Below are 12,411 nucleotides of genomic sequence, written 5' to 3'. Positions count from 1 at the left end.
CTCTTACCCACTGTGGGACTGTTCCAGTTGAAGAGTCTCAGGCATTGTTTGAAAATCTTAAAGGTCCCCTATTATACTGTTTTTCATCAATATTGTATAGGTCTCAGATATATACAAAACAGGTCTCTGAAGTGTTTGGCTCCAAACACCAAACAGATCATGCATTGTAGCATCCCATAATCCCCTCTGTTTCAGCCCTGTTTCAAAAGTGCTGATTCTCTGTCTGTTACTTTAGAAGAAAATAAGGAGCCACTCCCCACGCCCCTCTGAGAGATATTTGGTTAAAAAGAACACAATGGTGCTCTAGGAGGAGATTCAGCTGATACGGTGGGGGGGGGGGTGTTACCTTGGTTGGTGATTGGCTAATGGTTACACAAGCCAAAAAAATCGTTATGACATCATAAAGTGGCCAAAATCTGATCAGCTCATTTTCAGACAGGTTTTTATATAAATGGATCAGGACGAAAAGTGAGCAAATCTTTTTTCCTGAAACTTTCAGAATCTCTTTACATAGAGGGGACACATGTTTATGTATAAAAGACATGAAAAAGTGGATTTTGCACAATAGGTGACCTTTAAATTGCCTAAGTTGACGCATTATGACCAGTTAAAACCCTGCCACTCTAATATTCATCACCCTTTATGACAACTAGGCGGAGACATCAGTGCTCCTGAAGGACTTAGCAGTTTTTCATCTTCGTTAAATCACTTGTGGTAGCCAATGAAGGCATTTCACACTGCGGTGCCCTGCCATACGGCTCAGGGGCAGAGTCCTGAACACCACAGGAAGCTCCCACTGTGGCACAGATTGGTTAACAGTTGGCCTCCGTCACTTCAGGCCCTGCAGAAAACTGAGGGAACAACATAGCTCCAAAATGACATTAGGAAATGTGTAATTCATATATCTTTTTAACAGTGAAATCCAAAGTTTCTATATCCAACAGAATCAAAATCTTTTCTTTTAAACACTTAAAAACTATTTTTCTCTTCTTATTACTTATGGCCGACGAACTGAGCCTGTGAGTGTATCTGAACTGAGCCGAGCTGTTGGATGTTATCATCTCGGGCACGACACTTGTCCACTGGTAGCCCTTCAGACAGAGCCCCACTGAGACAGATACTTGTGCTATGTGAAGCCACTAAGCTACACTGTCACTGCTGAGGTCAGGGTGCGTCCACTTAAGGCTGTGACTGTTCAGTGACCCTTTGTGGCTCACTCTCTCGAACCTACAGTGAGCCCATAGTGTGAACAGATATTTCATTCCCCATGAATAGACTTCTCTGTAAATCAAGCCTCTTAATTGGTTAGATATATTAAGGTTTTTAAGTTTCAGACTGTGATACCTCTCTGACAAGTGGATAGAAAAAACAGGTATATTGTAAGTGATCTGCAATCCCTTTTAATATATATTGACGTATGCCTTTTTTAATAATAAACTATATTATGACATTTTTTATATTTAGATCACATACTAAATATGTGTATGACTTTTTTACAATTTCTTTAAATTTAAATGTTTTACTATATCTTTGCAATTTTTATGAGCAACTTTTGTACGACTGTTGACGAAATGTCTGATCAACTAAATTATGACATTTTTCATAGATTTTTTTGTGACATACCATACTATGACACTTTAATGGCATACAACTCTATAATACTTTGACATTTAAATGGCATGCTTGGCATTTTTCGTGACATAACAAACCATCGTTGCTGTTTTTTTGTCAATCATCATTATGTAACGTCAGGCGTTTGCCCATATTTCAGATTTTTCTGAGCCCTATAAGGATTAATTATCTATGTTGGCTTATCAAAGTTTGTTTTTTAAATTGTGTCAAAAAACAAAGAACACATGAATTAAAACAAAAGACAAGACATTCTTAAAAGCACACACATTTAAGTTTAATTAATGAAAAAGAGTGGAGGTTTGGTAAACATTTTGTCGGTGGCACTACATACATTCAGCAATATTGGGATTTTTTCAGCTTAATCCCACCATCTATCCTGTAACAAAAAGCAAATAGACAGAACCCAACGAGGGATATTTTTTAGTGTTTGCACCATTTCAATACAACAGAGACATCGTGTCGTTTACAATAACATATTTATGTATATAGTTCATAGGATGAAAAATATGTGTTTCTGGTATGTGACCAGATAACTGAATTACATCTCAATATAGCACAAGCACCACTAAGATGTCTACCAGAAAGTTGAATGCACCAGTCCAGTATAGATCAGTGCAGAGGAAGGAAAGGAGACATGAAAAGAAAGCCACGTTCAACTAAATATGCGCCTTTACGAGGCACACCGCCTAAGAGTTACAGTGACTGTTCACAAGAATCCTTTACGAGATCTTCTATTAAAGTTATTGTACAACACTTGGATCACATCAACAGCATGTAAAACAAAGTTAACATGGGTAGCAATATGAATAGAAGCTCTGTGTGCAATGTACCAAGCTGAGATCTGGCTCTGCAGCTTTTCACACTATAAAGAGACTTTAAACATTTAGATCGGCAAAATGGATGAACACAATCCAAATCTGCAGGAAGAACAATGCCTTAAGCCATCCTGATGGACTGTTACTTATTAAACAGTATGTGATTTCTATATCTTACATTGGAAACTAAATAACAGCTAAAAGTTACCACTTCATGAATAAGCATAGGTCATATTTATCTATACACATTTATACATTCAGGTATGACTGTTGTGTTCACTGTAATTGGCACCATTTATTACTTTTTTGTGTGGATAGCCAGCTAGAACCGACAAACATTGAAATGTCCAGACCTTTCTCATTTATGATCTGTCAGTAGTAGGCATGTAATGCTCCCCACGGTCGCCTATTCAGACAGATCTCGAATGATGAAGCCTAACATGATCGTCGTCCTCAGAAGCATTTCATCCTTTTTTTGTGGCTTGACAGCAGCTTATGATCAGTTGAGCTTGACTACTGAACTAAAAACACCTCTATGGCAAACATATCTCAATTGAAAATGATAGAAATACAACAGGACACTTCAACAAAATGGACATGAAAACAATCAGAAGCCTTTTAGCGTGGTATGGTAATTACAAGGTCAATTTGAGGGGGAGGTCTCTGGATCCCGGCTCGGCCCTCTCCAGCTCCTGCAGCGAATGAGGAATGTTGAGCCAGAGAGGAGGAAAACACTGCTGTAACTTGCTATTAAGTGATGTTACAAATACCTTACAGATGTTTATGCTATTTTTATTCATTATTTTACCTTTTTTCATCTTTTTGAAATGTTTTAAAATATCTGAAAGTCAGCAACATGTATGCCCTTTACTTTCTACAGAAAACGCCTTTAGATAAAATAAATAAAAACAAGCACAGACTTTCATGAATTAGATGTAATATTCACATGGAAGACAACATATACAATATTACACACATTTCTAGACCAATACTGCCTTCTATACAACAAGGCCAACCAGCTGCTGTATTTGTGGCCAATTCATGTAATTAATAACCTTGTTGGAGCGAGTGTGATCAACAAATAAAAACACCTAGGGAACCAACTGAATGCCTTTCCACCAGTCCCAAAGCTTCCAGAAACAGACTTACTCTTTAACATAGAAAAATACTATACCAAAATGAAATACAAATATATATATATTAGAATCTGTTAGGCATTTCTATATAAAGAGTTGTTGAGGAGGGTGGGGGGCAGCTAAAGGAGTTAGGTTATATCATGAGACAAAATATAACAAAATATAACAAAAATAAAAACATATCAATATGAGAAATTAGACAGAACAAAACAGAAATCAGAAGATGATTCTGCAAACTTTTGTTTTGTAATAACATTTATAACGATATTAAGGAGCTCTACATATTTGTTGGCAAACTCTTCTCCACACATGCAACTGTTTGCACAAGTTTAATACTGCAGGCATCGATAGGAGCAGCGTCCTGCTCTGAGGGCGTGGGATTATGCAAATCATCCTAACCCTGAGGCAATGCATGCTGGGGGATTGATAACCACTGGTCCCTGCCAGCACCAGATTGGTTTGCTGTACGAACAGAATAGATAGTTTTACCACACAAGCCCTCTCGCTTTTTTTTTAAGACTGTGTAAATGAATGTATGCCATGCGTGTGATGATGTACTTCAGAGAGGTGTATGTCATTTTCAGTGCTGCTAGTCAGTGCAGTCTCTATTTTTATGGAGTTTCTACATTACGGTACCTCACAGCGAACATCTGGGACGCCACCGGGCCTCGAAGCCACGACATCCGCACCGGATTATGTGCCACTCTAACCCTTCCTTTCCATTGTTCACTTCTACATGTGCATGTGTGGATGGATGACTGTTTCCTGGCAGAGAAATTGCTACACCAAACCAACAACGACCTTAACTCAACCCAAACCATATCCAGCCCAGTCCGGGTAACCCAGCCAAGCTCAACTCAAGATAGCTTTGCCAAGTCAAAGTCTCTTCTCCTGTGTCTCTCTGTGTGTCTTTCTCTGCCTTCCTTCTGCCATTCTTGGCCAGGCTGGACCCCGCTGTCCTCACTGCCTCCACGAGGTTAAGATGGTGGATGGTGGTTAGGCTGTCAGAGGCCTCACGGATGGATGGGGAATTCACACCGGTTAATTTGGGTTGGAGGGATGCTTCACTCTGAATGCAACTCTTTTGAAATCTCTGGACCCCTTTGGAACAATGTTACAGATACAATGGTTCTGTTGCCGTTGTTGTCACATCTACATTGTCGCTCATGATGTTGGTTTCTCTGTGTTACTGTAGGTCACACACCCTTGTAAGGGGAGGAAATGTCCTATTTTACAAACATTGTTGTCCATAATATATAGATAGAGGTTTTATATATATTCTTTATACTCTCTCTTTCTTTCCCTCCCTCTCTTTCCTCCAGTCCTCTCTCTTCCTACTTCTATCCCTTCTTTCTCTCTTTCTATCTTCTGCTCGGCGGCAGCGGCAGGAAATGTGAGTGAATGGTGCTACATGCAGCCCACGCAGCCGCACTTGATGGTCTTTTCCACTTCCTCGCTGAAGGAGGTTCCATCGCTGCATTCAAAGGTGTATTTCCGGCGTTTCATTCGCTGGCTGGCGCAGCAGGCCCCGGTGTCGCACGCTCCGGCGCACTCCACCCAAGAGACCATGCGTGTCGTCTGGCAGATGGCGTAGCCTCGCTGGACCTGGTAGAAGTCTCGCACAGGATCCCCTCGGCATTCAGACTCTGGAAACAGGAAGAACAGTCACAGACATTAGTATGTTATCAGAGTATACACAGGAATACTGAAGTCAAATAAAGAAATTCCTTGATCTTTTAAAGGTCACCTTGTAACGGAGGTGATCTCTGGGGCCGTAGATCACGGTCTCCGTTACGTATTATATAGCTTCACTATTGGCGAAGCATATTAATTTGTTCCACGGTAAAACATTTCACAGGAAGCATTTGATTTATAAAAGATGACAAGAGCTTGTGTGGCGTTCAAACCCGTTTATTGAATGGTTGACGTCAGTATGAGAAACACATATTAATCCTTAATGTCGGGGGGATAGTGCTGGAGACAGTCATATGGATGATTGATGCTGTTAAATACGACTGTTAATCATGTGCCCATGATTAATAAATGCCCACACCGGGTTGTATTTGGACGTTCTGCCTCTGCCTCCTTACTTTGGTCGGGCCGCTCATTTGTCAGCTTCACACACCTATTATGCAAAATGCACTTTTTAATGTCTTTTATACATAAATATGTGTCCCCGTTGTGTCAGGAGACTCACAAAGTGTCAGAAAATACAACCCTCTCTCTTTTCCTCCTTACCCACATCTCTAAAAACGGGGGTACATTATGGAGCTGATCCAGATTTGCTGTGGTCATGACGACATTACTAAAATGTGGGCTGGCTTTGCACCCATGGCCCTATCAGAAACGTCGCTATCAGAAACAATGCGCAACGTGTTTTGGAAGTAATATTGTCTGTGTTTACATTAGCAAGCATCGCTAACACTCAGAGCTAACCTGTACTGGAGAGAGCATGTGTGAAGAAGGCGGATGTAAAAGGAACTCACCTTGTGGTAAACCCCCCTTTTGTAACAGGGCTGAAATAGAGGGGTATGAGGCATGTCTGCAATGGGTGATCTGTTTGGTGTTTTGTACAGATATGGCCCTATAATATATTCTTCAAATATAGCATAATGGATGACCTTTAAAATAATATATTAGCTTTGCCCATTTCACATCATTCACGTACAGAATGACAACCCACCTGCATCACAGAGTTCCCCGGTGTAGCCACTCTCACAGTGGCAGAAGGCGTCTCCTGTGTCTGAGATCTGGCAGCGACCGTGTTTGCAGGTCAGGCGTCGGCAGGGGTTGAACAGCTCCCCCTGCTGGTTACACAGGGCGCCGCGGTAACCCTCCTCACACTCGCAGCGATACGACTGAGTGTCCAGTGGGATGCACTTTCCATGGACGCACCTAGTAAGACAAAAATAACCTCGATTATATTTCCTGCTCATTAAAAATAACTATTGACTTATTTTTCTGTTAAAAAAACAAACAAGAAGTGGTATGTTGATCCCTCTGATTCACCTTGTAGGGGGCCCAAGCTTTTGGTTGTGGAATTGTTTAAAAGTAACCTTAGCAACAGCAGTAAAATGCCACTTATAAGTTGTTGCCTTAGTACCAACAAACTTATAATGTTATCTATATATATATATACTTTTTAAACATTTAGAACATTTTGCTGATGATACTTTTACTAAAACAGGATTTTAAATCAGGAATGTTACTCGGAAGAAAGTATTTTTACATTAGTTTTATTCTAATATGTTTTACTTTAATTTCAACCCTCTTAGCTAGCTTACTTGCTGCCCTGGCAGGGGTTGAGCACCGGCTCGTCACACTGCTGCCCGCTCCAGCCCGGCTGGCAGTGGCACACCGGGCCCTGAACCCCGTCAGGCTGGCAGATGCCGTGCACGCAGTAGATCTTCTTGCAGGGCTCGCAGCCGGGGACCACGCCAGGCTTCATCTGGGTCTTGGTGAAGTCCTGGAGCTCATTGTTGATGTACAGGTTCTGGATACAGCCATGGAAACTGGAGCCGTTCTGGAGCTGCCAGAGACGGAAAACGCCTGAATGTACATCCACCGGCATGCCTGGAGGAGGAGGAGGAGGAGAGAGGAAAGAGAAGATGTTAAAAGATGTGAAGACGTGCATACTGGGTCACCAACACAGACAACTAACACAGGGCTGGTATGAGATAATGGAGGAATGTATTTCAAACATGGGTATCCCAACAGTGCGTAAACAATGATGTCAAATCTATATGCAACTCTGTTTTTAGATTGGCTTTGATAGTTTGCATTTGCACCACAAGACACTTCATCCTTGAAACAATTGACAGCAAAAAGAAAAATGGTATGGGAAAATGACTTCTGTAGTGTTGTATGAACGAAGAACAGGACAGCACAACACAGCACTGAAACACACTGAACGTTTTCTGAGCCGCTAAATGTCAACCCCTAAAGCTGGGGGGGCACGACAACACATTTCAGAAAGGCTTTTCTTTTTTGAATTAATCAACAAATTCTTCAAATGTCAAGAGTTGCTTAATCACGCATTACAAATAAACACAGTAACATTTTGTGGAATTACATTCATGCAATAACGGAAAAATCTGAAGTTGAGACTGTGTCTGGTAGTTCCTATGGTAATCACTAGAGGGCGTTCTTGACCCAATGTAAGAAATGAACTGTAACGGTATCACAACTATTGGATTATAAAGTGGTGTATTGTTTGTTCATGGGCTATGATCTGCTATTTGAAAGTTATGTTTTATCTTGAAATGTTTTAGTTATTAATACATTATGTGACCTAGCAAACACAGTCCTGACTGAAGGTGTTGATGGAGGAGAGGGGTTGGATTTGGGTGGAGGTAGGAAAGGGGTAGAGGGGAGGGGTTGGTTGCGGTGGAGACAAAGCGAGGGGGGAGGGGAGGTGATTGACAGTAGTGTAGTAGTTAAGAGTGCCTGCAGAGGAGGGAGGTGTGTTCTGGAGAGGGCCCCTACCCCCCACGTATAGTGGAGCCTCCCCGTTGAGTGGCCGCACCGCCCCGAAGCTGTCCATTGTGGTAGGGAGACCCCCGTCAATGGACAGGTTCATCATCTGGTCAAAGGTCACCAACTCCACTGTGTGAAACTGGCCATCGTTGATAGTCTCAGTACTGGTAGAGGAAAACAGAGGTTTGACATCAGATATAGCCACTAGAGATAATAACAAATACAACATCAACGTACAGTGAAAGTAACCTGCAGTGTCTAAAAGGAAACTCACCTGTAGATGGCATGTCCTGGCTGGCTGCCTGGGTCATAGCTGACTTTGACATGACCTTGGTAGAGCTCCACAGCAATATGATCATCTTCTCCATTGTACAGCAGGATGCCATTATCCTCAGCTGTTGACACCTATGCAGAGAAAATGAGCAATGGGTGTTTCAGTTCCTCATGGTTCAGATAAGCAGCATCAAAACAGAAGAATCACAGACACGCTCCCACATGAACACTCTGTGGATACCTGTAAGGTGATGTTAGCTTGTGGCCAGTTCTTGAGGTCAGACAGCAGCAGGTAGGAGTCTCTGTCAATAAAGTTGACGCTGACAAGTTTCTCGCAGCGTGGCCCCCCAAACTCAGGAGGACACTGGCAGAGGGCCCGCCCGCCTCGCTCCACACACTTGGCGGCGTTCTGGCAGTCGGCCAGCTCACACAGGGACAGTGGAGACGGGGCGACCTCACACAGCTGACCACTATAGAGAGGAAGGATGACGTTAGTAAAGCAAACTATGAAGTTAAAGCATATTTTTATTGATGCTTCTCTTACTTGTATCCTTCAAGACATTCACAGGAGTATCCATTCAGCTCATCCACACACTGAGCTCCATTCTGGCAGCGATGCTCCTCACAGTCATTGTAGTCTACACTGCAGTCGTCACCAACATAACCAGGAGAGCACACACACCTGCAACACACAGACAATACTGCAATCAACGAAAAGCTACCCCCTAGTCTTTATGTTTTTTCATATATTGCTGATTCTAATGGCTGGCACTTACTTGGGCCCACTGGAGGTGATGAGGCAGGTAGACTGATGTTGGCAGGGGCTTCGTCCAGGGGCACACACATCCTCCACTTCTTCACACATCTCCCCTACACAACAACAAATACAATCAAAAATAGACAGTGAATCAGTAATTCCTTATTTCATCACTATTAATAAAAGAAAATTATAATCCATAACAAATAGTCTTGTCATTCACTGTATGCATTCAATTATTAAACCTGCAACATTCAACTTTCTATTACTATTTTAGTTTTTCATTTTCCTTTTAAACAAAGAAACTGCAAATATATATTATTTAAATTTTTACCCTTCAAGAAGTATAACCATGTATTTCTATCTAAATAGTATGTAGTTAAAAGGCAATGTATTTAATAACATTTATTATTAATCTTCTTTAATTTCTTTATTTCATTGCTTGAGGCAAGTTGTTGTTAGCAGTAGCTTATTGTGTAGCTATATATGTATTATATTTAAAGAAATCTTTTTTTACTGCCAGATTTTTTAGTTTTACACACATTTTCAATAGAAAATACATTTGCTTCTATGTACAGGTTTTTTTCTTCTGCAATGCAGTTGCGTCTTGAACAAACTGTCCTGCCCGCACTAACCTGTGTAGTAGGGGGGACAAAAACAAGTGTAGTTGTTGATTCCATCGAGGCAGGTCGCTCCGTTCTCACAGTCGTTGTCATCGCAGTCATCATTGTTGGTTTGGCAAATGGGGCCCTCAAAGCCCAGAGGACATGTGCAACTGCAAAAAACATACAAACTCATTACGTTATGGTCTAAAGTTTCTTCTGATGAGTATATTTACAAAGCTCCCTTCCTCACCTGTATACTCCCTCGGCCTCTTCAACCACTTGGCAGGTTCCTCCGTTGGCACAGGGGTTACTCACACAGGCGCTCAGAGCTGACTCACAGTTCTTACCCTGAGACAGAACAGAGATAATGTTCATCATTACTTAGATTTACATTATGCATACGTTGGGACCTACAACACATTAAGGATGTCCACAGATGGGCATTATGTAGCTTTTACCTTAAAACCTGGAGGACAGCTGCACCTGTAGACCTCCACCATGTCGCTGTGACAGATGCCTTGGTTGAGACAGGGACTGGACACACAGGGGTTACACTTGGACAGCACTGTAGTGTCCGCATCACCTGAAGGAAATGCCAGACCAATACAAATTCATTGCATGTTGATTCTAGTGCTGCTAACATTATATTTCAGTTTCCAACACAATAACCCACCTGTACATTCAAACTTCTTAGCAGGTGTAGTGAGCAGCAGTTTGCCCTCCATGCCCAGAGGACCAGCGCAGCGGGCGATGCCAGGCTCTTTGTAGCTGGTCTTCACCCAGTCAGACAGCCAGCGCAGGCGACAGTCACAGTGCAAGGGGTTGGCTCCAATTGCCCTAATAAAGGAGAAAAAAGAAACGGATCAATGCTTTGATAATGTGGTTCTGCAGCCTGGAAGACCACCACACAACACAGACTGTAACAATAACACTACTATGTGCAATATATAATGTTTAGTATTTACTTATGTTACACTACTGATGACTCTGCTATATACAATATACACTTTTTTTACACTCTTAATATTGTCATTTACTGCTGCCTCATTACTGTTATACAGTATGTTAATTAAAAAAAATGCTGCTACCTATTTTGATACCATGGATGTGTACCTCTTTGATTTTTCTTAATTTATGTTTGCTTGCTTGATTTAAAATGTCACTCTACTACTCTCGTCCTTCTTATTTGTGCCTTTTGGCTGCACTGTCCTTTTGCTGTAACATTTTAAATGTCCCTGTTGTGGGAGGAATAACGGATTTTTTAATTTATTTTCACCCCCATATGATGTTACTGTAATACACTCTATCACCAGCAGGTGTCTCTACAACCTTACACAAAACAAACCAACTCAACTTTTTGTATCATACAACTAAAACGCTGCTTCTCTAAGAATAAAACAGATTTAAAGTGTGATGCTCAATGCCAATCTGTGACATACATTATATTGAGGTGGGCTTCTTAATTATAGGCAAAGGTGCAAACAGAAGGCACTCTTAACCACTTCTGTCATGGTGGTCGTGAATCAATGCTGCTCTGTCCTCCCGCTAGATGCACAAACACTCCTGAATCGATGCTGTTCCATTACGGTGGAACACAGGCTCATCTTTCAGGCCGCGCCAATAGCTGACACCTGACATCTGCTAACATGAAAGCCACTTGACTGTGACTGTGGATCAATGGCTGCCCTCCATCCCTCCCTTCAGCCCGTTTTAATGCAGCCTTTACTCCTGCCCTCCTAAAAAAATGTCTTTGTTTAGCTCTCTGCATCCTCCCTTCTTCCTCCTGACACTGATAGGTCTATTGATCAGTGTCTCTCAGGGGATGATGTGAATATGTAGGCTGGATGGCAGAGGAGGGCACACTGCAAAGATACCTCTGTGTAGTTTTACACATGTCCACGAGTACATGCAAAACCACACAGCTACACACCACACACAAAATTACAGACATAAATAAGCAAACCAAAACAAACACTAAGGTCCACGGACCATGGAGAATCTGTCTGTGCATGTGTGTGTGTGTGTTAGTGAACGGGTGTGTGTGTTTCAGAGATGTCACAGGGAGATGAGACAGTACAGGGGTCTGTGTGTTTCTTTAACCACAGGACTGCGGCTGATGAAGGGAGGGTCTGGCTCATGTGAAGCCCACCAAAGAGGACTACAGACAGACTACTGTGAGCCACGCTCCCCGGCTGTCTGACCAGACCCCCTCGGTGTGTGTGTGTGTGTGTGTGTGTGTGTGTGTCACTACTTACAAGTGTGAAAGTGAGGCCACATCGTTAAAGATGCCATCAGGAAGCTCGGAGATTTCGTTGCCATGGAGAGACCTGGAGGGCAATGGAGGAAAGAGATGACAAAAAAGAGATCATTTAAGACCATGAACACGTTTTATCAAAGGAAACATAAAGGCTTTTTGTGCAACTTTTGGATTGCAGTATCAGTTCGACAGATAACTATTACATCAAAATAACTATTTTTGTAATAAACGTATCACTAAATCACACAGCATTTTTCGATTTCAGGTTTCTGAATTTCTGCTGGTTTTGTTCTATGATTCAATATTAACATCTGTGGGTTTATGAACTGTTTGGTCAGTCATTGGAATGTTTTATCTCTGGAAAATGTAATGTTTGAGACTGTGATTGTCTATTTTACAATTGTCTGACATATTATGGACTTTAATTGGCATATTTAATGGTAATGGTTGCAATCCAACC

The 12,411-nt window shown here is 41.8% G+C and overlaps 1 protein-coding gene across 2 annotated transcripts in view; it reads right to left on the bottom strand.

The window, feature by feature from the left end:
• Positions 1 to 1,881: 1,881 nt before the first annotated feature.
• slit1a (slit homolog 1a (Drosophila)) overlaps positions 1,882 to 12,411 on the bottom strand; it is an 85,763-nt gene continuing 75,233 nt past the window's right edge. The window contains exons 25-37 of one of the 2 annotated variants that reach the window (XM_034152533.1): positions 11,950 to 12,021; positions 10,368 to 10,531; positions 10,153 to 10,277; positions 9,945 to 10,042; positions 9,725 to 9,864; positions 9,109 to 9,202; positions 8,877 to 9,014; positions 8,574 to 8,802; positions 8,334 to 8,464; positions 8,030 to 8,223; positions 6,868 to 7,156; positions 6,267 to 6,478; positions 1,882 to 5,229 (exon numbers count right to left, since the gene is read on the bottom strand). In XM_034152533.1, the coding sequence (XP_034008424.1) occupies positions 4,991 to 5,229; positions 6,267 to 6,478; positions 6,868 to 7,156; positions 8,030 to 8,223; positions 8,334 to 8,464; positions 8,574 to 8,802; positions 8,877 to 9,014; positions 9,109 to 9,202; positions 9,725 to 9,864; positions 9,945 to 10,042; positions 10,153 to 10,277; positions 10,368 to 10,531; positions 11,950 to 12,021 (2,125 nt within the window). In that variant the 3' untranslated portion in view covers positions 1,882 to 4,990. The remainder of the gene's footprint in view (positions 5,230 to 6,266; positions 6,479 to 6,867; positions 7,157 to 8,029; positions 8,224 to 8,333; positions 8,465 to 8,573; positions 8,803 to 8,876; positions 9,015 to 9,108; positions 9,203 to 9,724; positions 9,865 to 9,944; positions 10,043 to 10,152; positions 10,278 to 10,367; positions 10,532 to 11,949; positions 12,022 to 12,411) is intronic. The other variant, XM_034152534.1, reaches the window with a different exon arrangement.

Source organism: Trematomus bernacchii, unplaced genomic scaffold (assembly GCF_902827165.1).
Source record: "Trematomus bernacchii unplaced genomic scaffold, fTreBer1.1, whole genome shotgun sequence".
In the NCBI taxonomy this organism is placed as follows: domain Eukaryota; kingdom Metazoa; phylum Chordata; class Actinopteri; order Perciformes; family Nototheniidae; genus Trematomus; species Trematomus bernacchii.
Note: the sequence above shows the minus strand (reverse complement) of the source record. Positions and strands in the feature narration are given on the sequence as shown.